Source organism: Cimex lectularius, unplaced genomic scaffold (assembly GCF_000648675.2).
Source record: "Cimex lectularius strain Harlan isolate CLEC.00 unplaced genomic scaffold, Clec_2.1 scaffold257, whole genome shotgun sequence".
In the NCBI taxonomy this organism is placed as follows: Eukaryota; Metazoa; Arthropoda; class Insecta; order Hemiptera; family Cimicidae; genus Cimex; species Cimex lectularius.
The window spans coordinates 138,803-166,674 of NW_019392829.1; the positions used below are offsets into that span (position 1 = coordinate 138,803).

At 35.8% G+C, this 27,872-nt stretch overlaps 1 protein-coding gene across 1 annotated transcript in view; it reads right to left on the reverse strand.

The window, feature by feature from the left end:
* Positions 1-2,606: 2,606 nt before the first annotated feature.
* Positions 2,607-27,872, reverse strand: part of LOC106668987 (midasin) — a 241,911-nt gene continuing 216,645 nt past the window's right edge. The window contains exons 36-75 of the mRNA XM_014398213.2: positions 27,076-27,278; positions 22,755-22,963; positions 20,284-20,447; positions 19,358-20,212; positions 18,976-19,306; positions 18,751-18,918; positions 18,527-18,684; positions 17,993-18,402; positions 17,737-17,921; positions 17,265-17,676; positions 17,016-17,201; positions 16,742-16,954; positions 16,442-16,680; positions 16,215-16,385; positions 15,565-16,126; positions 15,228-15,454; positions 11,560-11,774; positions 11,283-11,497; positions 11,105-11,224; positions 10,867-11,046; positions 10,591-10,802; positions 8,292-8,454; positions 7,423-7,560; positions 6,513-7,345; positions 6,303-6,444; positions 6,057-6,245; positions 5,842-6,000; positions 5,545-5,782; positions 5,354-5,485; positions 5,132-5,293; positions 4,849-4,988; positions 4,405-4,782; positions 4,254-4,338; positions 4,070-4,200; positions 3,856-4,014; positions 3,627-3,791; positions 3,430-3,564; positions 3,230-3,369; positions 2,906-3,152; positions 2,607-2,846 (exon numbers count right to left, since the gene is read on the reverse strand). Of these exons, the coding sequence (XP_014253699.1) occupies positions 2,664-2,846; positions 2,906-3,152; positions 3,230-3,369; positions 3,430-3,564; positions 3,627-3,791; positions 3,856-4,014; positions 4,070-4,200; positions 4,254-4,338; positions 4,405-4,782; positions 4,849-4,988; positions 5,132-5,293; positions 5,354-5,485; positions 5,545-5,782; positions 5,842-6,000; positions 6,057-6,245; positions 6,303-6,444; positions 6,513-7,345; positions 7,423-7,560; positions 8,292-8,454; positions 10,591-10,802; positions 10,867-11,046; positions 11,105-11,224; positions 11,283-11,497; positions 11,560-11,774; positions 15,228-15,454; positions 15,565-16,126; positions 16,215-16,385; positions 16,442-16,680; positions 16,742-16,954; positions 17,016-17,201; positions 17,265-17,676; positions 17,737-17,921; positions 17,993-18,402; positions 18,527-18,684; positions 18,751-18,918; positions 18,976-19,306; positions 19,358-20,212; positions 20,284-20,447; positions 22,755-22,963; positions 27,076-27,278 (9,554 nt within the window). The 3' untranslated portion in view covers positions 2,607-2,663. The remainder of the gene's footprint in view (positions 2,847-2,905; positions 3,153-3,229; positions 3,370-3,429; positions 3,565-3,626; positions 3,792-3,855; positions 4,015-4,069; positions 4,201-4,253; positions 4,339-4,404; positions 4,783-4,848; positions 4,989-5,131; positions 5,294-5,353; positions 5,486-5,544; positions 5,783-5,841; positions 6,001-6,056; positions 6,246-6,302; positions 6,445-6,512; positions 7,346-7,422; positions 7,561-8,291; positions 8,455-10,590; positions 10,803-10,866; positions 11,047-11,104; positions 11,225-11,282; positions 11,498-11,559; positions 11,775-15,227; positions 15,455-15,564; positions 16,127-16,214; positions 16,386-16,441; positions 16,681-16,741; positions 16,955-17,015; positions 17,202-17,264; positions 17,677-17,736; positions 17,922-17,992; positions 18,403-18,526; positions 18,685-18,750; positions 18,919-18,975; positions 19,307-19,357; positions 20,213-20,283; positions 20,448-22,754; positions 22,964-27,075; positions 27,279-27,872) is intronic.

The following is a 27,872-nucleotide window of genomic DNA, read 5'->3' on the forward strand; positions in this document are numbered from 1 at the left end:
AAGAGAGCATGTAGTTAGAGCTTTGGAATTCAATATAAAATAGTTTGTGGGTTTTAAGAGAGTGCGAAGGGACATGTAGCTCTAGTTGAAAGAGGAGAAAAGGACTATCAATGAGATTGTTTAATAATTTAAATACAAAAACAATATCAAAGTAATCCCTTCTTAGTGCCAGTTCGAAAAGTTTAAATTCAGAGTGGATTCCTCCAGGGTAGGCAAAGTTTGGAGGAAGATTGAGTTTGTAGGAAAGTTAATAATATCGGAAGGGATTGAAAGTATGAGTTGATAAAAAATGGTAATTATGGAATGAGTTATTATTATAACAATAAGAATAAGGATAATAGTGTGTTATTTAATTTGATTTTTCATTTTTAAAAAATGTTTACAAAATTTTTAACACTTAAGCTTTGACTTTTTATTTTGCTAAGTTGGCTCATATTGCTCTTTTCCACTACGTAAGAATTCCTACATAAAAAAAACCATACTTTTAAAATAAAGATAATATGAAAGAAGCTACACACTTAACAAATCATTAACCTAACAATCAATTTTGGGTACTACATGGGTTTGTATGTACATATGCAGAATTGAGTTTATAAAAAATCAGGAATCAGTAAATTCAGCTTAAGAAGCAAAAAGCGAATAATATATATAATAATATAAATAAAGCTAAACAACATATAATTACACTTACACGAAAGTATAATTCCACATTAAACTGAGTAATTAAAATCTGCTAACAAGTAGAGTAGACCCTATGATCGAATTTATATGATTTTCAAATCAAATATCCTATTACAAATCAAGTGGCCACTTTTGCTAAAAATCCGCCTTTTTGCAAATCAAATTCACTTATTTGCAAATTAAATGGCCATTTTGGCTAAAACCTGTCCTTTTGCAAATCAAATTTACTCTTTTGCAAATTAAATTGTCACATTTGCTAAAATCTACCCTTTTGCAAATCAAATTTATTTTTTTGAAAATCAATACACTCTTTTGCAAATCAAATTGACTGGTTTGTAAACCAAATCCACCCTTTTGCAAATTAAATTGCCGCTTTTGCTAAAAATCCACCCATTTGCAAATTAAATCCACTTTTTTGCAAACCAAGCTGACCCTTTTGCAAATCAAATTCCACCCTTTTGTAAATTAAATTAACACTTTTGCTAAAATCTACCCTTTTGCACATCAAATTGACTCTTTTGTAAACCACATCAACCCTTTTGCAAATTAAATTGCCGCTTTTGCTAAAAATCCACCCCTTTGCAATTTAAATCCACTTTTTTGCAAACCAAGCTGACCCTTTTCCAAATCAAATTCCACCCTTTTGTAAGTTAAATTAACACTTTTGCTCAAATCCACCCTTTTGCAAATCAAATCCACTTTTCTGTAAATCAAATTGACTCTTTTGCACACTAAATCAACCATTCTGCAAATTGAATTGTCGTATTTGCTAAAATCTACCCTTTTGCAAATCAAATCCACTTTTTTAAAATTCAAATTGACTCTTTTGTAAACCAAATTCACCATTTTGCAAATTAAATTGCCACTTTTGCTAAAAGTCCACTCTGCCAATCAAATCCACTTTTTTTTTCAAATCAAATCCACCCTTTGTATATTAAGTTGACACTTTTGCTAAAGTCCACTCTTTTGCAAATCAAATCCATTTTTTGTAAACCAAATCCACCCTTTGGCAATTATATTCTTCATCTTCTTCTTTCAATCAGTTCTTTTTTCAAATTCACCCTTTGAAAATTATGAGAACTTAGCTGCCTTCTAATCACAGATGACATAGCGGATTCACTAAAGCACAGAACATGCCCAATGTGCTATCTGAGTACTGCTTCATAAAAATTTCAATGCCCAAAAATCTAAAGCTTGCTTTCCATTGTGCGAACATCACTTGTGGAACTTGTCTCGTGTTGTGGATACCTAGCTGGGGCCAGAAACTTTTGGGATGATGTTTTTTTTTTAATGCTCATCAAAGTGTTTCACGTTATTTGCTTGTTTGCTACACGCACTTGTTTCGAGTATGAGAATGAACAAGAGGACTGCATTCGATTTTTGGAATGTATCATAGCTACCGATTTTTGTGAGATGCTAAAGATAAAATTCATCATAAGAACAAGAGAGAGGATACAAGGAAGGAAATGTCCATCAAAATGGGACAAAGCAGTTCGAAGTGCAGTTACAAATGGCATGCTTGTCTCAAGCAAACTGATAGCTCACCTTGTTTCACCTCTTGGAAATGGCGTTTTAGTTTTTAGCTTTCTTTTGTGATTTTTGTGACTGATATTGGATATGATCAAACTAAGAGTTCAATGCCCTTCCATAAAGAAATCTTACAACTCTTAGCATTACCCAAATGTGAAAGGCATGTTCCTTTATCATTCTTCTATGATACATTTGTCGATGTGGGTGCGAATCATCATTGGTGATGAAATCAATGAGTTTTACAAATAGGTTAGAGTTATTCTGTGAATGGTACGAACGATTTCTCACATACCACAGAGCACCTGTTATCAGTTTGTTGTAGTTTTATGTACAGAAAAAACAAACAATGGGTATGTAAAACATAACAAATTTATTTACTTCAAACATAAATTCATAAAATATAATAAATTATATTATACACCATTTTTAAGTAAAAGAAACGACTAAACAACCTATTTACTAGTATTTGTGACTAATTCGAACCATTGCCGAAGCGCATCACTTAAAACAGAAGGTAAATTATAAATATCCCTTAAAATTATATAAAAAGGAAATGGAAAATTGTCCATGTACGGTGTAATGCCCAGAAGTTTTCCATCTTTGAAACAGGGTAGTCTTATGTCTAAAATTGAATCCTTAAAAAAAAAGTCGATTAATGCACAGTTTTATAATTTAATTACTTTTAATTACTTACTTTAGAGTCTGGGTTGTCGATAATGAGAAAAATCATGAAGACCCTTTGTAAATTGGCCCTGCGAACACTGGCTCTTACTGATTCTTCACCTTCAGACATGACTCCCCTGCCATCCGAGACTATAATAAGCAGCTGGGCAATATCAGCATCTGTACGACGAGAGCTTGTCATCAATAAAGACACTGCATGATCCACCAATGCGCCAATCTTTGTCTTTTTTTGGTCAAATGAAAAATGTTGTAGTAGCCTGTCAGGATAAAAATATGAGCAATCGCTGTTAATAATTGTTTTAAAAAAGTATGAAAGTATGATTTTGTCGTGTACCTTGCACCACTGTGATCTGTAAAAGGTTCGCCGAGTTGATGCAAAACTTTAACAGTTTCACCGAAACTTAAGACGCTCAAATCACCAACTTCAAGCAGATTCAAAGCTCTACTGACCAAGGCCAATGATTCAAAAGCAAGCTGTTAACAGATTTTTTTTAAAGATTCAATCTTTTTGAAGATTTCATTTCAAAGAGCTACCTGTTTTGAATGATTATCAGCCATACTGGAAGAATCATCGACTGCCAGGACGATCTGATATTCCCTTTTTGATGGCTTGCTTCTCCTAAGCCAGATCTTGTCTTTTCGGAATTCGCTCGCAATGTACGGAATAACCTAAGGAAATAACACGTAGATGTAAATTTCACTGAAATAGAAAAATAAATCGATTTCACCACCTTTCTCATGTTAATTCTCCGTCCGGTTCTGAAATCACCCTTGAGACCCGAAGCTGTTGTGGGCTCTAGCACAAGTCTTAACTGCTCGCATAGATCTCGAACCAACGATGATGTAACAGTGCAGAGTTTTTCCCAAGCAGAAAAAGCTTCTTCTCCAGCAGGAGGCTAGGAAAAGTTTAAAAAAAATTTACACTACTTATCTTAAAACAAAACAGTAACAGTTAAATACCTGGCTCCAAGAAGCAAGCTGGTTTTCTAACTCTCCCTGTAAGGATTGGAGATGTTCACCTGACATTATACATTCCACGATTAGTTCGTCGAGCCTTGTATAGTATGTACTGTCCGAGCCTCGTTCTACATGAGCCGTTGGTACAATCTCTCCTTCAACCTGAAAGAAAAGAAAGCTTTAGTGAACATTTGGAGTTGAAACTTTTGAAACTAACCTGTACGCTTGCTTCTTCTAGAGCTTCGCCATCTCCCTTTTTCTTACTAGTTTCTTTATTTTCTTTATGCGCATCTCCAATTTTTTCAGGGCCGACTTTATTCAGAGCAACTTCCTCCTCTGGTGTTTCATCTGGAAATTTGTTTTTTTAGACAAGAACGTGAAAATAAACTGAATTAACACACCTTCGTCCAATTCCATTGGTACATCTTCTGGCTCTTGCCCATCCTCATTGTCTTTGTTAGGAACTGGCGTATTTTCAGCTTGTTCCTGCATCAGGAGAGTTAATTTATTATTATTATTTAACACAATGTTATGTTTAATTTATTTATTTACCTGAGTTGCTGCATCAATGACTTGTGTGTCATGTTTGGTATCTTTAGACTGATGTATATGCTGGAAAAGGTCGGCTTCTTCAGTGGGCTCTATATTCTCAACTTCTTGGTCTTTCTGAACTCCTATCGTCTTCATTTTTTTCAGGGCAGGTTCATTTACATCACCAAGGCTCCTTTCCATCTCACTCTCTCCCGGCCTTTGCCTCTTTTCTTCTTTTTCTTTTGTCCCTTCCTTCTTCATTCTACCCTGATGGCCTGTGTGACCACCATCATCTCTGGTCGACTTGTCGGCTGTGCCTGAGCCGGATTTTTCCTTGCCTGTCGTCTCTAACGGATCCAGACTGGTGCTCTCAGGATCCTCTTGTTGGTCTCCACTCACCTGATATTTTTCAAAATTTGTTAAATAAATTACGAATTCCAAGAAATTAAATTTGTAGTTACTAACTTGATCTTTTGCTGTTTCTTTTTGTTGGCTAGGTTCTGCTAAGGCATCACTTGGTTTATCAACATCTACAGCTTCATCCTCATTCTTTTCCTCCGTTATTTCTTCTTTCTCTTCTACTTCTCCTTGATCTGCCTTTTCATCTTTTAATTTGATAAATTATTACAATGATTAATATCTCTCATATTTGAAAATACTCATGATTTTTAATAATAAAATAAACTGTTTTTCATTTTAATGTAGATCAAATATTGAACAATTTGTTAATGCAACATGTTAATATTACCTTTATCACCTTCTTCTTCTTTTTCTTCTTGTACTTCTTCCTCATTTTTCTTCAGATGAGGTTTTTCAATGTTTTCTTCTTCGTTTTTATCTGGTTCTTCTTCATTTTCTTCCCCACCTTCTTCTGCTTCTTCATCTTTTGTGTCAGATTCTTTATCTTTATCTAAAAATATTTTTTAATTTTATAAAAAACTAAAATGAGGTAGTTTAAATTAAAAAGTACCTTTCATTGCATCAATGTCAAATGGATTTTTGTCTTCAGTGTCTGAATTTTCACTGAGGTCATCAGTATCCATCATTGATTCTTGATCACTCAATTCAAGAGGTTCTACTTCTGGGGAAGGCGGGAAATTTCCTACAAATAAATATTATGTTTTATAAAGAATTTTGAGAAAATGAAATATAAATTTTTACCATGATATGGATTAACTTGTTCCTCATCGACTTCATTTTCTTCCATTTCGTTAATCTCATCCTTCTTCTGTTGTCGTTTATTCTCCTTTTCTTGCGTATCTTCATTCGGCTGTTGTTGATCAGAATTATCCTTGGCTCCAAGTTCTTTTTCGGTCTGTTCTGATCCTTTGTTACCTTCTTCCTCCTTCGGTTTGCTAGATTCTTCTTCTTCCTCCTCTTCAGAATCACTTCCCCAAATCTGTATATAAACACGAGTAAAATTAAAACTGAAGTGGTTCAAAGTCAATTGAGATGTACCTCTTTATCTAAAGTTTCAGCGCCTTGTTCAGTATCACCCATTTCTTTATCAGGTTCATCACCGTCACTTTCATCGCTCTTTTCCTCGTCATCCTTCTTTTCAAGGTCTTGCAAATTCCCACCGAAGTCTTCTTCCATTTCTATGCCTTTCTCTTCCTCCTTAAAATGTTATATATTTTATTATGTGCTTTAAAAAACCTTTTTTTAATATATACTTTGCAATCTTTATCTTCTTCTTTTCCATACTCCCCGGGTTTTTTGGCATCTTCCAGTTGATCTTGACTTTCAATTTGATCCGATACGTCTTTTTCACCTTCCCCTTCTCCAAGGCCCATCCCACCTTTTGTCTCCTGCGATTCGCCTTCTTCTCCATCTTCCACAAGATCTTCCGGAACGTTATATCCCTTTAAAAAATCATTGTTAATTTTTTTCCATTGTTAATTTGGTTAATATGAACTCACGTTTCGACCAAAGTCTATGAATACAGCTAGTAAGGATGACTGTAGTCTGGACATAACTTTTAAAGATAGTGTCTCTTGTGTTAAAAAATACTGTGACAACGATGTAAGCTGGTCGAATATTGGTAAACAATTTCTCAGCAACCTTTAAAGAAAAAAATTAAAATTGTACACATTTTTCACTTAAAAAAAAAATATTTTTGTTATCCTTACAGTTGACATTCATTAGCATCTTCAGGATTCACCATCTTAGCAACTTCATCAAAAAGATCGCTTATGCTTTCTGTAATACTTTGAAGATTAAAAGTTTCGACATCTGATAAAAGACTATCGACAATTTTATCTTTAATGTGCCCATTAAGAAGAAATTCTTCCATTTCACCTTCTTTTTCTTCCGGTTCTTCTATATTTTCACCACAAGGAGAATAATTTTTATAGAGGTTTTGTATAATTATTAAACTTTTATGTACGCTTTTCTCTAATTTGTTTTTAAAACTGTTTACATTCTCAGGATTCTTAAGTGGGAATAATTTTTGGTTTTTGTATTCATTATACAAATATGGTAAGTTCTTTTCTAAGTTATGAATCAGTCCTTCTAATGATGAAACTAGTGGATTTCTGGGAGTTTGTTCATCAAGTTTTAGCCCAAAAGATTCCTTAACTGTTTTCAAGTCGGCTAAAATGTTTGTCAGCTTTTTATAACTATCATCTATTAATTCTTTGTATTCAGAACTCCTAATAACATCAACGCCACTGTTTTTCCCTATGAGGGTGCTTGCAAATAAATGATGTTTTTCAAATTTGGTAATTTTATCCCTGAGCCTTGTAGCAGTCGTGATTATGAATTTGATTTTAAACCTCGTCTCCTCCCAGACTTCATCGAACTTATAAGCGTTGACCATTTTATTCGAGTGTTCTGCTGGAAAAATATTGGGCGGTTCGTTATACTCGCTCGACATCTTGCTCTGCTCTGGGCAAGCGTCAAGCACCATGAGAAATTGAGGCAAGCAAACGATCACATTGTTACAAAATGCCTTCAACCCATTCTGTAAAAGTAGAGCAAAACATAAAAAAATCATAATCACCATATTAGATTAAGAAATATGACTGTAATTAAACTTACCTTAAAATTGTCAAATTTCTTGCATATGAATCCACAATTTTCAACATCGACGTCTTTTAACTGAGCAAGCTGACATCTTAACAACATAAGCTTTTCAAAGTTCTTTATGATGGATTCTTTCACATCTTGCAACAGTTTCTGAAAAACAAAAGTTGCAATAGGTTAATTTGTAAAATAAAACATAAGCTGCTCATTTGATTAAATAAATGATCACTCGGAACACATAATGACAGCAAGAGTTAGTCAGACTAGAAGACAAAAGAAAGAACACTGACTTTTGGCAAGAGAGATAAGATAGATGGAAGATGAGAGAGCGAGAGNAGAGAGAGAGAGAGAGAGAGAGAGAGAGAGAGAGAGAGAGAGAGAGAAAGAGAGAGAGAGAGAGAGAGATGAAAGCGCGTAGGACTGATTTTGCTGACTCAGACATAAAGCTGGGTTTCCATTGCATGAAAAAATCACTCGTACAACTAATCAGGAAAATCACTCGCGAAACGCTGTCTCAGGTTAACCATGCCCACGAGGTTTGCAATCTAGAGGCAAAACAAGGTGAGCCATCAGTTTGCACAAGAATACAACTACAACAACTGCTGCATCAGCGTTTACTAGCTTGGCAAAACTTTGAGTTGTACTTTTTGCCTTTGCCCCATTTTGATGTTCATTTCCTTTCTTGCATCCTCTATTGTTCTTATTAAGATGAATTATATGTCTAGCATCCCACAAAAATCAGTAGTGATAAATTTAGGTAAGTCGAATGTAGACCTGGTTCCAATCCACAACGCACGACAAGTTTTGTGAAACAGTCGCACGAGTGATTTTTGTGTAATGGAAACCCATCTTTACGATCAATTTGTTAAAAAAATCATCCTTACCAAGAAATGAGATATGAATCCTTTTATCCGTTCAGTAACTTGTGGGCCGAGGTCTTTATGCGGTTTTTCCAGGACTACTTTCAACTGTGCGGATTGTGCTACACATGTCAGAAAAATCTCCTCTGTGTGACTCCAGGATGATAGTAAATCTTTATCGCTGTTGCTAAAATTTCAATAGATGTAAAATTAGTGTGAAGCATATAACAATTAGCGCCGTATAGGACAAGATATGGACATCTGAAACAAAACAATGATTGCAGCGAGAAAGCAGATAAATTAATAGTCACATCTGAAGGCTTGTTCACATATTGTTTTGGATTTATATATGCTCAAATTTGCACATATATGTACATACAATATGTACAAATATTTTCTATTCACTACCTGCCCACTGACAATTCTAGCTTTTTTATTTACACCAAACTGCCGGCACATTCAAGAATCACCACCCCGGGTGTTGGCAGTCTGGGAGCAAACCTCAGTCATCAGTCTAGCCACCGAGGTTTGGCTGGGGGGAGAGGGCCATCAATAGCTAGGTCAATTCAGCATCCAACACATGCAGATCCAAGCCCATTCATACTCACGTTCATTCTTAAATATATTCACTCCTATTTAAATGCCTTTTTTTCAATTAGGGTGATGGGTACTCAATATTCCTCCATCGACCCTCTCATATCGCACATTCACACTAATAAATACATTCACTCTCAACACAAACTAGGTATACACAACTGCAATAGAACAGCCCCATTTCCTCCAAGAATCAGAACAGAGGACATACTCATTGCCATGCTCTAGAGCAATTCTCAGATCGGGTGACATTCCTGCTTTGTATGGAACCAAGAAAATGCACCCTTTGGTGGGACACATCAAGCAACTGTACTCTACATGCTGGACAGGTGGGCTTTGGCCTGAAAGTAATTGGCCGTGTGTCAACCCATTGACAGTGCTCTTGATATGTGAGAGCTTCTCTGACAACACAGCGCATTGACACTGTCATTTTCTTTTAATCATGGTTTTTATTGCATTCATAGCATCAGAGGGCTGGAACACTGTGGTTAAGTCTGGAGGCTGGGACGTCCAGGCCTTAACCACCTCGCCCACCTTTACTCTCCAGACCTAAGTGTCTAGATATACTGACAACAATCATTGTTTTGCCGAAATGATTCAGTTTGTGGTACCTCTCCAACAAAAGCACTACAAGAGGGTCGACGGAAAACCTGTCACGGACAGAAACTGCGCTGAGGGAGTTGGTGCAGATTAGGTAGGCAGAACCATCAAGCATGTGCCAAAGCATATAAAGTTCTGCCGTGTAAACGCTACATTGTCTACCATGACGTAGACGCACCCTCGCAATAAACAACACACTTCACACCTTCATCAGTCTTAGACCTGTCTGTAAAGATGAGCTGAAAACCAGCATACCTCAATCTAAGCTCCAAGAATTTAGCTCCATAAAGGTATGGCGGAGTAAACAAGTTGGCTTACACAGCAAGATCTTCCCAGACGAGTACGGCTGGTAGGATCCAGAGCGGAGTTGGCCAGTTGCCCAGCTCGAGTACCATTCCAAGTGTCATCCCTACCTTCCCTAACACTTTGCCAAAGCATATTCCTATAGGTTGTATCCAAGTCTGAAGTCGCTCGTATATTTATACTGGCATTTAAGGATCGCACCAGAAATCAGATGTCCTGGTTTGGTAAGGAACTCCGCCACATAGCTGAGGGTGAGCTACTCCCTCCGAAATTATGGCGGTGACACCCCCATCTCGCAGCAAAGGCTGGCCATAGGGCTTCTTCTGAAAGCGCCAGAGACCACTCAAAGACCTTGATAATACACGTGTAGTTTTTTCCTTATTGAGTGAATGTATTTATTAGCTTTTTGGTATGTGTAGGTAGGTTTGTGGTGGAATATAGAATACTTCACAGACCCACCAAATTAGGTTTATATCTTTATAAAGAGAATGGTGGTGAGCACCTGCATATATCAAATATTCAGATGGCTTGTAATTTCTTTTAACTGTTTGAAAGGTTTTCACTTTTATTTGAATGAAGGTGGAAAATGGGAAAACTAAAGATAGGCATATAATAGTATGTTTTAAACGTAAATGTATGTAATTTTTCTAACATTCCACAATTTTCAGTAGAAATAAAAGATTGTAAAGCTCTTGTATGGAAGCGTCTAATCTCTACTACTGCCAAAACATGAGATGGAAAAGACATCGAGGCACCAGTGCTATGGTAGCCAGCCAATTAAAATAAAAGAAAATAATATAATAATATTTTTATAGAAATAATTTACCAAGGATTTATTTGCTGTAAGGAGCACTTTATGTTTATAGGCATCTGTGTTGAAAATTCTATATTTTTCTTTTCATACATTAACAGTCCGGATCTATATGCAAGACCCAACTGTGTCAATGTTCGAAACAAGTCTGACACCGCTTTTCTTTTCCTTTGAAGCAAGGCTTTCGCTGCGGATTTCCTTTTGTCTTCAGGGAGCGATGAATCGAGCTGCAATTTCAATAAAAAATTATCAATTCAATATGTACTTAATTAATTGTGTTTGCTAACTCACATCAAATTCATTAATTAACTTTCCACTTTCCAATACGTCAGACACAAAGAAAGACAGGTTTTCAAGAAGTTTTAAATAAGTGCATTTAGAAATAGTCTGTTTAGAGAGGCGCCTGCACTTTCGAGAAAGGGTTTCCAAGTGCTTCAGTAGCTCTGTCTTGTCCTCGTCTTTGTAATTTTCCTAAAAGTATTTTCAAAATGTTAATAAAACACATAGAATGAAACTAATAAAGACATACCAAGACGTTGATATCAGAAATGTAATTTTTCTCATCAAATTTTGGGAAGGTCATTTCTGAAATGTTTCTCAGCTCTGATAATTTGACCATTGCTGTGTTGGCAGGATCTTTAAGCATTTTCTAAAAGAATACGTGACATTTAAAGTTTGACTTTTTTTAAACAATTTTTACCTCTTACCTCAAATTCTTTGACATGTTTGTGAATAGTGTTGTGCGTCTTTTCGACAGCCGCTTTTACTGACCAATAGTTAATGTCGTTCCACCTGGCTATCTTCACGAAATCCTTAAGCTTCTTTTCAATCGGGATTGACAACTCTTTCACCTTTTTCGCCACGTGTTCATCGAAAAGCTTATAAAAATTGTGCAAGTTCCATAACACATTTACTGCCAATTCTATAAAATTGAGTTATTAATAATCCAGTTTAAAATAATCATTGTTTTTTAAAAATAAATACGCTGTCTAGTCGACTTCGGCAAGAACAAACAGTGCAAATGGAATGTAAGAAGAAGCTTCAGTCTAGCCGAGTACTCCCCGAGTGAACTTGTCTCCATAAATTGTTGCAGTGAGCTCACAAACTGTTCTAATGAATTCTCTTCACTTCCAGAATTGACAAAAGAAGAAATGAGAGAATAAAGATGAAACCACCATTTACTGCTTTCCTCTTGGATTCTAAATTAGAAATATAATTAATGTAAATTGGGATAAAAGTTAAAATAATTTATTTGTAGCTTGTACATATCAAAATACATATTATAAATATGTGCATGTATGTTTTTTCTGTTCACAATGCCGGAGGACACATGTTAAGAGTAATGAGGTCTCCAGCGATTGTCGTTTAAGGCGACATGCGAGTCCTTGGCATGGGAAAGTGTAGAAAGGGTCGAGCAATATGGTTAGGATGGATAAGAGCTTTATGTGGAACTTTTGGAAACGGAATTGGATCAACTTGTATTCAAAAGGAATGTTGAAGTTGCGGATAATGAGGTTAGTGAGGTAGTAAGGGGCTTTGACAATTTGAGTGAAAAAATTGGATGCACTGGATATTGCATGGGTTGGCAGAACCCCACAGTTCCACTCCTATGTTGTTGTTCGTCCTTCGTTTTCGAAGATGACTATGACTTCAATGTTGGGTGTGGTGTGTACGGTTGTGGGTCCGCTGGTGACTTATGAGGCCAATACGAGCCCTGAAACCTCAGTTGCATGCCGAGCATACATAGGTGAGTGCCGCATTGAATGTGGAGGTAGCTCGGGCCTTGCAAGCAATGCGTTTCTTCTTTGCCTCTGCAGCTCTTCTAACTTCCGCTGCACATGCTCCTGAGGTGAGCCTGCTTCGCCAGGTTGTACGGTCCAAACCAAGAGACTCCCAGGTGTTGAGGTCAATACCCAAGTCACTTAGAGATGTTTTCAGGGAGTCTTTGAATCGTTTCTTTTGTCCTCCCACTGAGCGTTTTGGTAGGCGATCATCTGGCATCCTGACAACATGCCCAGCCCATCTGACTTGGGCCTTCTCCAAGAGGGTATAAATGCTGGGGATGCTGGCCCGTTCCAGGACCTCCGTGTCTGGGATTTTGTCTTGCCATCTGAGTTGAAGGAGTTTGCGGAGGCAACTCAAATGAAAGTGGTTGCAGTCTGCTGTAGACAGTCCAGGTCTCACTGGCATATAGAAGGGTGGTGAGTACTGCTGCACAATAGACTTTAAGCTTTCTGGTGAGCCTAAGTCCTCTCCGCTCCCAAACGTTTGCGCGAAGCATCCCGAAGACAGCGCTAGCCTTGGCAATCTTGTTGCTGACTTTCTCAGCAGTCTGAAGTTGCTGTTCTTTAGTTCTTTAAATGTGATGAAAGGTTCATGGTAGTTTTCCTGGTGCAGGCTGAAACATGACTTCGGTCTTTTTTGTGTTGATTGTTAGACCAAAGTTATCACAGGCTTGAGAGAAGCAATCCATTTCATGTTGCATTTCCTGCTCTGTACTAGCAGCGAGGGCACAGTCATCAGCAAACAAAAGATCTCTGACGTGGGCCTGTTTCACCTTTGTGAAAGCCTGCAAGCGCCTGAGGTTGAATATCCCGCCATCGATCCTATAACGGATATGTATGCCATCAGGGCAGTCACAGGACGCATCAGTCAGCATGGCAGAGAGAACCATGCTGAATAGTGTTGGGGCTAGGACACAGCCCTGTTTTAAGCCATTTGACACTGCAAAGGCCTCAAATTCGTCCCCATCATCCAGCACCCTTGCCATCATGCCATCGTCGGACAATGGTGATAAGTGTTTTGGGACAGCCAAACTTCTCCATTATCGTCCACAGGCCACTTCTGCTCACTGTGTCGAAAGCCTTTGTCAGATGAACAAAGGTCATGAAGAGGTCACTGTGCTTTTCATGGAGCTGGCGTGCAGCGAATATCATGTCAGCTGTTCCACGTCCTGCACGGAAGCCACACTGGCTTTCTGGAAGGAGGCCCGGCTCAAGGTGTTGTAAAAGGCGGTTGAGCATGAGGCGAGCCAAAATCTTCTCAGCTACTGACAAAAGGGAGCTGCCTCTGTGATTGTCACAGGATTGACGGTTACCCTTCCTCCTCTTGTAGATGTGCACAATGTTAGCATCTTTCATTTACTGTGGGACCTTTCTTGCTTTCCACATCGACTGAAACATCTCAAGCCAGTTTCTGTACCATGACTGGCCCACCAGATTTATAAATTTCAGCAGGAATGGCATCTGGTCCTGGTGCTTTACCACAGGAAAGTTGCTCGACAACCTCTCTGACCTCTTCTTCTGTTGGAAGGCTGTCCAGATCCTGGCTGGTCCCCACTTGAGGGAGGCGAGCAATGGCCTCATCAGTGATCACAGTAATGCAGTTGAGGATTTGGTTAAAGTGTTCAGCCCATCCTCCCCAAAATCTGCTTCCCAGCAGATTCTCAGAGTCAACAGCTGAGTGCCATCCACTCCTATATGTCCTGTGTGGTTGCAGTAATGTCTTGTATTGTGTTAATTTAGTTTTGACAAACAAAATTCTTAAGTCTTCATAGTTGTCCAAATCTTCTGGTCTCTTAAATAGAGTGTGGGGTCTGCTGTCTAGGTATAGGCTTAAGTATCTGACTTGAGTGGAAGTTGGTAGGTCCTGTTTGATATACAATGGAGGACAAAACTGTTTTATCAATGTAAAAGTACACTCGGTACATTTTTCATCATTATGCCCTCTAATTTTTATAAATCCAAGTTGTTCGTGGATATTGGAGGTTGCATGGATAAGATTTGGATTAGAAGATAATACTGTGGTATCATCCACATAGGTAACGTTGGCATATGTATAGAAAAGTGAGCAGTGTAAATAATGTACAGGATGGGACCAAGAATGCTCCCTTGAGTAACACTGGGTTGGCTTGCTCTTTCTCTAAGAACATTTTATCACACCTAATTTTGAAACCATTGCTTTAGTTTGAAGAAAAATCCCGAGTGCCAGGAGGGGGTCATGTCAAAGAGGGCACCCGAGCAGTGTAAATAGTAACAGGATAGGACTAAGAATGCTCCCTTGGGGGGCGCTGGGTTGGCTCGCTCTTTCTTTTAGAACGTGTTATCGCACATAATTTTGAAGCAAAGATTTGTTAGGAGTTTAGGATTAAGTTATAACTAGTGGTAGGCCCTGTTTTAGTTTGAAGAAAAATCCTGGTTGTCGGGGAGGGTCATGTCAAAGAGCGCACATGAGCAGTGTAAATAGTAACAGGATAGGACTATGAATGCTCCCATGTGGAACACTGGGTTGGCTCGCTCTTTCTCCAAGAACATTTTATCACACCTAATTTTGAAGCAAAGATTTGTTAAACAGGAGTTTAGGATTAAGTTATAATTATATATAGGACTAGGTATGCTCCCTTGGGGGGCACTGGCTATTGGTTTGATAATAGTGTAGCGATTGCTACATCTCACACTGAAGCAGCAGTCAGTTAAATATGATTCCAGGATAAAGAGATGGCGAGTGGGTAGGATTAAGTTTATTATGGATGCCTAAGTGCCAGACCCTAAATGAATAAAACAACTACAACAATTAATAGTGCAAAACTAAATGTTTTTCTATAAATATAAATGGTCAGGCTAAATTACATAAATATTATCACTTTTCCTTACTTTGTCATAGTAGATGCAAGTGCACCTTTCCATGCAGACAGTTCCAGTTTTCTCCATGAAATGATCTGGTGTGTCAGACTGGTTGCATGAGACGCCAACGAGACTTTTGAATGAGCATTTTCCTCCCATTCGTGCAATTTTGTCAGAAGCAGTTCAAGTCCAGTGAGAAACCGTGACAAAGGGCTTGTCATTTCAAACCCTATCACTCTTTCAACGACAATTTTAATCTTAAAAAAAAAAAAAAAGAAGCAAAATGAATGAAAACACCAAACTAAGATGATCAGAGATTGTCAATAAACCAAAAGAAAATAGCACACTATAACATAAAAAATAATACCTGATTCAGTGTTGGATGTTCATTCCACTCATCCAAAAGTTCTGCCACTTTATTCAGAATTGCGTTCATCAAGGAGATACAAAGTTTTGCCTCATCGATATTCGAATCCTTGTAAAAGTTGTACGTCCGGCCAAGTGTTCGCTCTGTTGTGTCGAGCAGAGGTAAATTTGCGGCAGTTATAAGTGCAGAAATTGAAGAAGTGTCGAGGCTTATGTTGCAAGCTGGATGCCATCCGTTTATCAAATATGAAAATATGTCCATTCTCTCAAGAAGTAGCTGTTTATTGTTGTCATCGTCATTTTCATCCACTTTCAAGGCCCATGGCGTGTTTTTAAATGTTGAGACTATTTGAGAATGGAGCAAGCAGATTTCTTTGATGTCTTGCATGTCGATTGTGAACTGTTCGTCGCTCTTATCTTGACAGACTTCCATTCTAGATGGAACAGGATCTTCGAGAGATTTCTGCTCCTCGAGATCACCAAAATCTCTTTCCAGGTGAGTTGGGAACATCTCTTGGACACTTCTTTTTGTCTCTTCTTCTTCAATTTGAAGTGGTGTCAACCTAACAAAACAATGAAGGTAAAAATAAACCTTTGATAGAAAAAAAAACATCTTGTGGTGAAACATTTTCTATTAGAATATAAACTAACTTATTGATGTAAATGCTTTGCTCCTGGGCTTTTTTTATTTTAGCGTCTTCCTGCAGCTTGTGCCATGAATGAACAACAAAATCAAGCACTTGGAAAAGTATCTCATGAACAGACTGTACAGAGTCTGTTTTGTTAATGCTCCTAACCAACCTTACACAAATTTTTGCCAACCTACAACAATAACGAAACTCAAAATTTGTTTAATTAGTAAACAATATTAATACAACCTCAGCTTGTAGTTGGTTTTATTTTGTTTATTACAGCGTTCTGCACATTTGTCAAGCAGGATCATCATGTAATCTGATGTATACGTCTTTATGAGCTCGACTGTAGCATCAGTGCTGTCAATCGGGAAAGTACCAAGGCGCACCATGATTTCATGTATGGTATCAGAGAACAAGTTAAACTTTTTATCAATGGATCCTTTTATCATATGATTCGTCACTGCTTCCAATCCGTAAATGAGCTGAAAATTTAAGAGCGTTTTAAAATTAAGCACAAACTTGTACAGATTATGTGCCATTTACCTGTGATGATGCGAGAAGATGTGGTGTTACAATATCAGGATAAGTCGAATAATAGTCTTTATAAAGTTTTTCATGAAAAGTCCTGACTGACAAAAGCCAGCTTTTGGTGGTTAAAGCGATACTTTCTTTTTCGCTTGCTTCAACTCCCAATTTTTCTAGCATGGGCAGGAAGTTCTCTCCCGATAAGAGATAATTCCCTAAATTTTGAATTTCCTGAAAATTAAATGTTTAAATCAGCAAATAAAATTCTAAGGTGTTAAGTTTAATTGTTTACCTTTACTATATTGTTGTAAAGAGACGGGCAAGGCCGAACGGCAACTGCTTTCCCTAAATGTTCACTTTTATCTTCTAGATATTTAATTCTAGCTTCGTGTGATTGTTTGAAAGGCCAGTTATTCATATCTCCGAGTATTGCCTTGTTAAGCGATTCAGTACACAGATACATTTTCAACTCCCTAAACTATTAAGAAAAAAATACAATAAAAAAATTATTTTTATTTCTAGACATAAAGTGAAACTATACCTCTTCAAGGGCGTACTGCCTCTTTAATGATTTTTTCTGTACAGGGTCGACAGTTTCCATATTTGAAAAAAGTAAAATGTGGGCAAGGCCAAGAAGAGCCCATCCTTTTCCGATTAAAATACCTTTTTCCAACCCGTCTTCAGATTCATTAAGGACGGCTATCGTACCGGTAAGGCACCGTAAGGTCCTAACAAGGGATGTTATGATTTCTTTATGACTTTGGTCCACACTGTGAAGACCTTTCAATCTATCTGAATCGTGGAATGAAAGCTTGGATAAGTTCTTGATGATTTCATCTGTTATTTTTGAACTACTGAAATCCTCTTCACTCGAATCTTCATTAAGAATTGATTTCTTAAGATAAACCATTAAGAGTCTAAAGCAGTGATTTAAACATTTCACCTCATTTTTTCTGTAGAAAGATATATTTTTTTAATGAGTAATTATAAACAATAATCAATTAAATTCTTACTCAACGTCCAAAATTTGGGAAAATATAGCAGGTAAATTCCTCCACAGCATACTTTTCATAAAATTGATCATGTTTTTTGTGATTTTATGTGATCTGAGGGCAAATGTCATTGAATTCTCTGACATAGATGATATTAAATTGCCCAGGAATAGTGAATAATGTGGTGAGTTCAATGTGATATCATCCTTCCAATTAATAAAAAAAAAAAAAGTTCAATTGTTAGCTACAATTGTACAAATTATTCAATTCCTAATACCTGATCGTTGAAAAAATCATCTTCGACATTTTGAAATTCATCCCATTTAAGATAAAGAACAGGGTTTCTAATAGTGCGTGAATTGTTCATCTGTCTTGTGAGTAGGAAGAGCAGCTGGGCCTGTTGCGTCTTCTCCTTCAAGTCGTAGCCCGAAAGCACAGACCTTACGATTCCAGTAGCGATTGGACAAGTTGATGACAGGTTTTCAAGCCAGTTTACAGTAGAACTTGAAACGAGTCGGAAGAAATTATCAGAAAAGCCGCTTAAGTAGAGTCGTAGAGCAGTGTTCAGCTGGAGAGACACAACTTCCTGAAAGGGCCACATTTTGATGACAGCCAGCTCATCAAGACCAACTTCCTTCTCAGCACGGCAGGATAATGATTTTTCAACTTCTTGGAATGTTTCTTCAGCTATAATAAAATGAATATAAACAATTTAGCATGCTTTTTTGTTAGCAACGATAAAACAAATACATATTCTAGACAGTTATGGTATAAATAAGATTAAATATTTTGTTTTGAAGATTTTTTTTACCTCGTGGCAGGATTTTATCAAGAAATACAAATTCGCTGCACTTTATTAATTTATTCCTCATTTGCTTCCCTTCTCCAGAAGCAAGAAAATGAGTGTCTCTTCTGAATGCAGAAATGTTTTGAACAACAGGCTTCCAAAACTCCACAGAATTATAAAACCTAAAAAATAAAATAAAATAAAAAGCTGGAACATTAGTTAACAAAATACTTCTTTATACCACATACTTGTGAAGTTTTTTATTATAGTCGCATTGTTCAGTGGATCGCAATGGTAAAGGCGGTTTCATGAGTCTTGTGAACTTTCTCGTCAGTGGGACTAGATGAATCTTTCCTATTTCAATAGATTCGTCAATTTTGTCGATGAGTTTGATCAAAGGGAGTGCTTTTTCTTTCCTAGAAGTCCGTCGAATTAGACAATCTTTAAACAAATTATCCACGACTGACACTTACAATGAAGAGTGTTTCTGCACCATTTCAAGCAGCAATGGCATTGTGTGCTTTCTGAACCATTTGTAGTGCAGGATCACGAGCATGACAGATTCTTCTGAGACGGGAGGTATGTTCGTCATGATGTTCTCTTTCCCTGAGAAAAGGCGCCTGTTTGTGATGTTGGCAAAGCGGAATTTCCATGCGACATTGTAAAGCCACTGACACGCTTGATCCGTATTTAAATCTGTGTACTTTGACGTCAGAATGCATTTTACAACTTTATCGAATTCAGTGAGGAATGGCTGGATTTCACAAATTATGGTTTGCTTCATAGGCAAGTTTGATATAATGCCTAAAAATTAATTGTTTAGGTAAATTTAACAAAACATATTAACAAACTTACCTTTTTTGACAGCATTAGAATACTGGAGAATTGTTATCGACCGCCAGTTGATTTTTTTGTCATGTAGTTCCAATTCCATCGAATTGCAAGTTAACACTACTTGATAACAGATCAAAATGTTCGTTTTGTTCTCCCAAGACCAGTCTTTTTTATTCAACAACTTTCTCGAATATTGTCTTTCATCCCAGGGTAATCCCGAGTCAATAATATCACTTCCAAGAACATCAATGACAGTTTTTGATATATGAATTATTTTTTCACAAATGTTTTTTGTGATTGGAGTCTTGGTCATGTTTTGTATGACATCAACTAGCCATTGATGCCTGTATGAGATATCATTACAAGACGCATGATTGTAAAACGATATAATTATGAAAGGGAGAGTATCGAGAATTTTATATTCCAAATGTTGTAAATGTTTGTCATTTAAGGACGATAGGTCATATCCGACTATGTTTGACAAATGGTAGGAAGATATATTTTTAGAGAGTTGTTTTGACTTTGCAATATTTTCCAAGAGTTTTAGCACACCATAGAGAAACGACCCTTGATGTTTCAATGTTGACAATACAATATTTTCTTGGACTGCAAAGGTCGATAAAGTTTTTATTTCGGGCCTGAAGGAATCAGCTGTGCTGCAACCAGTTTCTTCGAGGTCTTGCTTTACTTCTCCAACAGCTTTCAATAACGCTTCATTTTGATTAAGTAAATTCTCATTTGTCAATGTTCTTGACTTAATGTATATTTCTACAAAAGCATTTTTCACAGATGAAGACAGAGAGCTGCCTCGGCTCCAGTACTGGACAGCCAGAAACGTAGCGCTCAACAAGTGATTTACACATGGTTGTTCAATACCTGAAAGATCTGCTATTAAAAAACAAACAAACAAAGATACATGAAAAGTGTGCTCAAATATAAATACCGACCTTGTGACTCATCCGCAATCCTGTTGTGAATGTGAATCAAGGCTTTCTTGTGTTTGAAAGAACCCACACCGAGGGAACTGAGCATACAGTCAAGATCCAAAGGGTTCAATGATTTTATAGAAGGGGAATCAACGTAAATCTCTATCCCACGATTTCTCATTGCTCTGTGAAAGGAATTAAAACAGTCTCAATTTTATTTTAATTGAAAAATTCTTAGTGCAAACCATGAAAACGATCCTAGTGGGAAAAGAAAGAGAGAGAGAAAGAGAAAGAGTAACCATGTGTGAGTGGGAGGGAGAGAGGAGAGAGAAAGAGAGAGAGAGAGAGAGAGAGAGAGAGAGAGAGAGAGAGAGAGACAGACAAACAGATGCAAGAGTTAAGCCTACTGCTTCTCAAAGACCACCAGCAATCCCAGTTTTTGCAATTTACAATTTAAAACATTTTGAGGAGAGAGCATGTTTTCATTCTGTGATTTCTCTTCATTGGAAGCAATTTTTCCCCTGCACACCTTCAATATACACTCAAAAACTATTTTATTGTTTACTTCAAACTACATGTATTTTTATGGCTGTGTTGTGTAATCAAATTAAACGAGAACCGAAATTCATGAGTTTTAATGAAAATTATTTAATCATGATGGTTTGAAAGAAAATTTACCCAAACATCAGAACATCACATTCCCCAAGTCCTCTGAGTAATAGGAGACAACTAGTTGTAGGACAACTAACTGTAGTTGAACATTATCATTAAGCTAATATCATTAACATTAAGTTGCCCCCATTAAATGGGGCGAATGGTATGAGAGCTTCCAGAAGTCCTCAATGTAGCTTAGTGCAGTGATCTGTTTTGTATTATAATCAGTTTGATAGGGGCATGAACGTTGATTCCAGCCCACACCATAACTGTCTTTGAGAGCTGTGACTTATGTGGCAAATGAAGTAAAGTATCCTTACTTGTGTCTTCTCCACACACGGCCTTCGTCATCTGATTGCCACAAACCAAACCGGCACTCAACTTTGAAGAGAAGAGCCCCTCATTGTTCAAGTATCCAAGCAAGATGCTGATTTACGAATAGTCGCCTCTCTACTCGACTATGGCTCACTAGAAGGAACTCAATGTTTGGCATCTAGAGATTAGGCTATTTTCACGAAGCCTTCTGATGACTTTAAGAGCCCACCATTACATTATGGACTGTTTGGAGTTGACTACTTCTCAAGGAAGCCACTAAATGATGGTTCTGTAGTGTGGTAGGTAAGCGCAATTTTCTTTAATCGAGACTTCCGGAAGCCCTAAACTGCTGAAGAGCATTGGACATGGTAGAGCAAGGCACACCTAGGGCTCAGGCTGTGTAACAGATGCTATGTCCGTCATTGGTCAAAGCATCTGCTCGAGCGAAATCTTCTCGATTTAAACCATGTTTTTAAGAAGAAAAAAAAATTAACTCATTCAACAAGTTGGCTCTGGAAAGGATGAAGAAATTGACCTGATTTTCTTCATTTTGAATCTAAAGAGAGTAAAAGGATTAGTACTACTCTATAAAGGTAAATTTATTGTTGTTATGTTATTATAAAATTATTGTTTTATTTATGTTTTAAGTCAATTATCTTTATACCTAGTTTTATGGAAAATAAGCAATTAATACAAGTATCTGGTTTTTGTCATTGAGTATACTATCAGTGATCGCTTTTGTTGCTTGTTCCATTTCAATTGGGCTACTTGCATTCTTGAATTCAAGGGCGTTTTTAATTATTTGGTCTTCGAGGAATGTACTAGCCTTTTTAGTTGACTTTTTGGTTGCAAAACAACCTGTTTTCAGTGTAGCCCTAATTTAAGGATGATTTAGGATTTTGTTTAATTCTACTAACATTTTGTTGCTTATTAGAACAGTCCTCTTTATATTGTTCTGTATGAGATCAGAGAAGGCCGAAATAGGAACTCTCCTTAGGTGCAAAAATGTATAGAGCTGGCCCTGACCGAAAGCACTTGTACATATGTACATGGTGCTCCTGAGTATCATATAAATATATTTATGTACAACCAATTTTAATAAAATATCATAAATAAATATATCTTGGTTCTTCTTGCTCCTGAATTTGAAATATATTTAAATACAACCCACACTATTTTCTCTTTTTTTTTTTCCTCTTTTGCTATAAACTAGCTAATTTAAAAAAAAAAAGTGATAATCATATTAATAAATTATAGTGTGTTCAATGATTGATGAGATTTTTTTATCCCATCCCTAATTTAAAATTACTTTTTTAAAGGTAAAAAACAGACACTGGAAAAAGGTGGGCAAAAAATCGCTCATACTTGCCATGGGAATTGGTTGGTTAAGCAGAAATATGTAATCAAGGGATGTTTTTATTTTATCATTAGTATAATTTTATATTGGTAATTGATTTAATTGCTAATAGTATAAACTTAAAAACAAGCCAGGACAGAATGACCACGGATGTCAACAAACATACCTGGATATGTGCCCATGCTTTGGGTCCATTGTGAAGAAGAGCTTGAAATTGGGATGGGGCTTTATGACGACTTCACCTTCGGGCCCGACACCCCTTTCACTCAGGGTCAGAACGCCATCACGTTCTAGGAGACCGTTCAATCTATCTAGGACAGCCCCACTGCACAGATTGACGTTATCCACAATCAGCCAATTTCCCTCCTCCAGACACTGTGAAAATCCAATTTATATTCAGCATTTGACAATTAAACTCAACTAGTCACTACAGAAGCATGTAATTTTTAACAGGTACATTTCATTAAAAAAAAAAAAGACCAATCTAGCTGACTAAAGAGAAAAATAATGAACAGATACTCGCGAGATAAAAATTCACTTTTCAAACATTGAAGTTTTGTACACACAACATGATTAAAACTTTGCAATAAACAGCCAACCAAGCCTGCCCCTTGATTCCAGCAGCTAGATATAGTATCATAGGTATTAAAACAGGAATTTGTGACCGAGCAATGCAGCAAAGCAGGTTAAAATATATATATTAAGAAAAAAGTTTATATTCGTTTTTGCACCCTGAATACAAATTACTGGAAAAATCAAAAAGTAAAATTTTTATCTCAAACTTTTTCCCCATCCAAATGAAATACCTCTGATAAAAACGATTTTTTTTCTTTTTTTTTAGAAAATCACAAAAATTTATTATGGTAACTAAGGTGGGGATAATTAAAAATATTTCACCGATTTACAGAAAACTTTACAGATGTTTAGATCTTTGTAAACTGCATGTAATGGCAGATACTTGGCCTCTGAAAAAAATTATAACTGGAGATATAAAATAAAATGTTTGATGTGTTTTGGCTGATTTATCCTTACTTTTCTTATTTGGGTAGTTCTTACAAGGTAAAAGCTACACTGTGTTGGTATAGTATTAAAGAGGAGAAATCCAGCTTTCCAAAGGTTGTAATAATTTGGATAAATTCAAGAGGAGTAATGAATTATTAAATGGAACACCTGATCGGCTAGAGAGAAAAAAAATACAAATATTTTTATTTTTGAAATACTATGAAAATTTGTATTTGAAGGTTTATACAGTGCTTAAAAAGAATCCAAATTGATTTTTTCAAAAAAGAATTTTTTTGATCTACTGAAAGCTTTTTTAGTTTTTGTAACTTTTTTTGTATCTTATCAATTTTGCATATTATTTTATTATTCTATCTTAAAAAAATGATTGATATGTAACTATGCTGAATTACATGCGCAAGAAAGGCAAAAAACATAATTAAAAATTAATCTTTTTTATGTAAGGTTTTGGTCGAAATGAAAAAGTTAGTGCCACGAGCAGGATTCGAACCCACGACCTTCGGCTTAATATACCGCTGCTCAACCACATATCGAAGTCACAATAGCTCTAGTGGTAGAGCAGAGGCGTATTAAGCTGAAGGTCGTGGGTTCGAATCCCACTCGTGGTACAAACTTTTTCATTTCGACCAAAACCTTACATAAAAAATATTAATTAAATGAAAGAAATAATTTGGTCAACAGACCACTAAATATAATGGATAATTAAAAATATAGTCTCAAAGATTGTATAAGTGTTAGGTGTGTTTTTTTTATTTCATCCTTCTTTTTGCAATTTTAGTAATGCAAAAGCTAAACTATGATAACATAGCCTGAAAGTAGAATACTCTAGCTTTATATAAGTTCTAATAAAGTTTCATTTGGATATAATCCAGAGTTGTTATGAATTTTTATGTGGAACCTCGCACAAGAGTGGTTCTTTTTTTTCAACCATGAACAATGTTGGTTTCTTGAAGTACACTTGTACATTTTAAAATTTTATTTTCAATACATTTCCAGCTGTTCAGTAATTCCTCCTAAGCTGACGGTGGTTAAGCCGACATTCCTTATATAATTCAAAAACCCTGATAATGCAAAGGGTGCAAGAATATCTGTCAATGTAAATTCTTTTTTTGTGTTTATAATTTCTTTTAGACGACTGCTTTTTATATATTGAGAGTTGTAAACTGTTTTAACTATAACAATTAAATAATATCTCTTTCAAACTTTTATTATTTTCAAACCATATGGCCAAACCACCATCAGTTGAGTGAAAGATTATGTACTGCCTAAAATACATCTAAAATAAAACAGAAAAAATAGAGTATCTTCAATAAACCATTATATTTCTTTAATATAAATAATTGAGTATGTTGATTCACTTTTTTGGAGAGGAGGGTTCTGTTTATACTGTTATTCTTATTTCTAGTATTCCTATTTTCACTATTCTTATACTATTCTACTAATTCTATTTCTTTAACTATCTTCTATTTGTATTTATTAAGTTCTATATAGAAAAATTGAATTTAATTAAACATAATACCTCACGCCATATAAATCCATTGGTGAGATTTAAAATACAGATTTTTTTATATCCAACAATTAAAATAAAATATGTAAATAATGACGACAATGTTGTTTAAACTTGGCCAAGCTGATTTCAAATTTTTGATTGATTGATTAGATAAGGGATTACATGGATTAATGAGACCCCCATTGATCATGCATCGTCATGACGGCAATTTATCCTACTAAACAAGCAACACTGGGTTGCGATGCGGGTTTTTAATCTACCCTTAACACCCTCCAATTGGTTTACAATGTAACAAACCCAAATGCGGACGACACACACGCTACTAACAACATTGGGAATCCAAGCCATTGAGGGTTTCGTATAGAAAAATTTACCAGATAAGGGTGGAAATGTAATGGAGAACAAAAATCAGCAATTTGGGATGAAATGTGTTCTATTTTTTCTATTATTTCACTATTCCAATTAAATTTTTACGATCATTTTATATTATTTGCTTTATAATTTCATAATATAAAGTACAATTTTATAGTTGTTTTTTTTTTAATGGAAACATTATGCATGTTTTTTAAGGTTTAAATCAGTTTATTTGTTTTTATGTCTAGAATTAAGAAATAAAATATACGATCTTATTAAATGAGATTAAAGATATGAAAAGTGACGAAAAACCAAAAGACGTTTCTGGCAAAGTAGGTTAACATTTTTTTTAGTGATAAACACAATTAGGATTTTTTTTCTAAGTTTCTGATATTTACTTAAATGCTTTTTAATAATTCTTTGAAAAAAAATTATGAAGATCGGTGAAGTTTCGGGTAATGGAGAAATGAATGACAAGAAATACAACGGTTTTGAAATATTTCATCATCATGATAAAAAATCAGGATTTTTTTACTTACACCTCATTGATATTCAACCTTTGACGAGGGAATTCCTTATACTTAAATGCTTTTTAATAATTCTTTGGGAAAAAATTATTAACGATCGGTGAAGTTTAGGTTAGTGGAGAAATGATTGACAAGAAATAGAACGTTTTTGTAATATTTCATCATCATGATAAAAAAATCAGGTTTTTTTTACTTACACTTCATTGATATTCAACCTTTGATGATGGAATTCCACCAAAAAAGTACACAGAACCGCAGAAAAAATCTTTAGATCAGTATTTATTTATTTTTATGTCATATATATATACATAATCCTGATTTTTTTTATCATGATGATGAAATATTACAAAAACGTTCTATTTCTTGTCAATCATTTCTACAATACCTGAAACTTCACCGATCTTCATAATTTTTTCGACAGCGTTAATAATTTTTTTACAAAGAATTATTAAACAGCATTTAAGTAAATCAATAACATAATACATACNATTTATATATTATGTTATTGATTTACGTAAATGCTTTTTAATAATTCTTTGAAAAAAAATTATTAACGATCGGTGAAGTTTAGGTTAGTGGAGAAATGATTGGCAAGAAATAGAACGTTTTTGTAAACATTTCATCATTATGATTTTAAAAAATCAGGATTTTTTACTTACCTTTACAAGAACGCTGTCGAAAAAATTATGAACATCGGTGAAGTTTCAGGTATTGTAGAAATGATTGACAAGAGATAGAACGTTTTTGTAATATTTCATCATCATGATAAAAAAATCAGGATTTTTTACTTATACTTCATTGATATTCAACCTTTGATGATGGAATTCCACCAAAAAAGAGCACAGATCCGCAGAAAAAATCTTTAGATCAGTACTTATTTATTTTTATGTTTTATATATATATATTTTTTTTTTCAAGTTATTGATATTTACTTAAATGCTTTTTAATAATTCTTTGAAAAAAGTTATTAACGATCGGTGAAGTTTAGGTTAGTGGAGAAATGATTGGCAAGAAATAGAACGTTTTTGTAAACATTCCATCATTATGATTTAAAAAAAACAGGTTTTTTTACTTACCTTTACAAGAACGCTGTCGACCCACTCAAAAGACCCTCCAGCTTTGAGCCCGTTGGCAGCCACGTTTTTCTTAAGAGCGTTCAACTTAGCATTGAGAACTTTGCCATTTTTCGGCGGCAGTTTTGATAGGATTTCCGAGATCAATCCCACCCTTTGATTAAACGCTGCCTGCGCTTTGACAAGCGTCATCTCCTGGGCGTCACCTATAAAGAGACAAATTGGATGAAATTCTTGCCCCGGGGTTGCCGGCTAGCCGAAGAAAGTAAGGCAATTTGGACTGGTGAGTTGACTCGAACCACAATCTTGAAACAGATTGTTCTGACTAGTTGGCAAACAGCTTTCAGTTCTCGGTTAACGTTTCCGACATTACCTGCCGCATTCTGACATTCGAATATCACGGGCAAACTCTCGTCACCAAGGAATTTCCTTTCGGACGGTTTACAACTGCACTATTCAGAGCTGGACACACTCGACCGCTTTTTAAAAATTCAAAAGTCAAACTGAGAAAGTCAGAGAGGCGAAATTCCAAAAGTATGAAAATTGAATGAGATTATGTAGATTGAAAGTAAGTTTCAATTACTTTTGTCCTTTTAATACAATGAAAATGGAATTATTGACCCATTTTAATTAAGAAGGATTAATCCATTATCTAGCTTATCACTTTCGCTTAAGCAGAAGGTTTTAAACTTCTTTATCAGTTTTTTCTTTCGATTCTATTTTTCTGTCACAGGGAGTTTATTTCCAAGTTATTTAAACTATTTACTTGTATAATTCAGAGATGGATTTGAATATTTTTT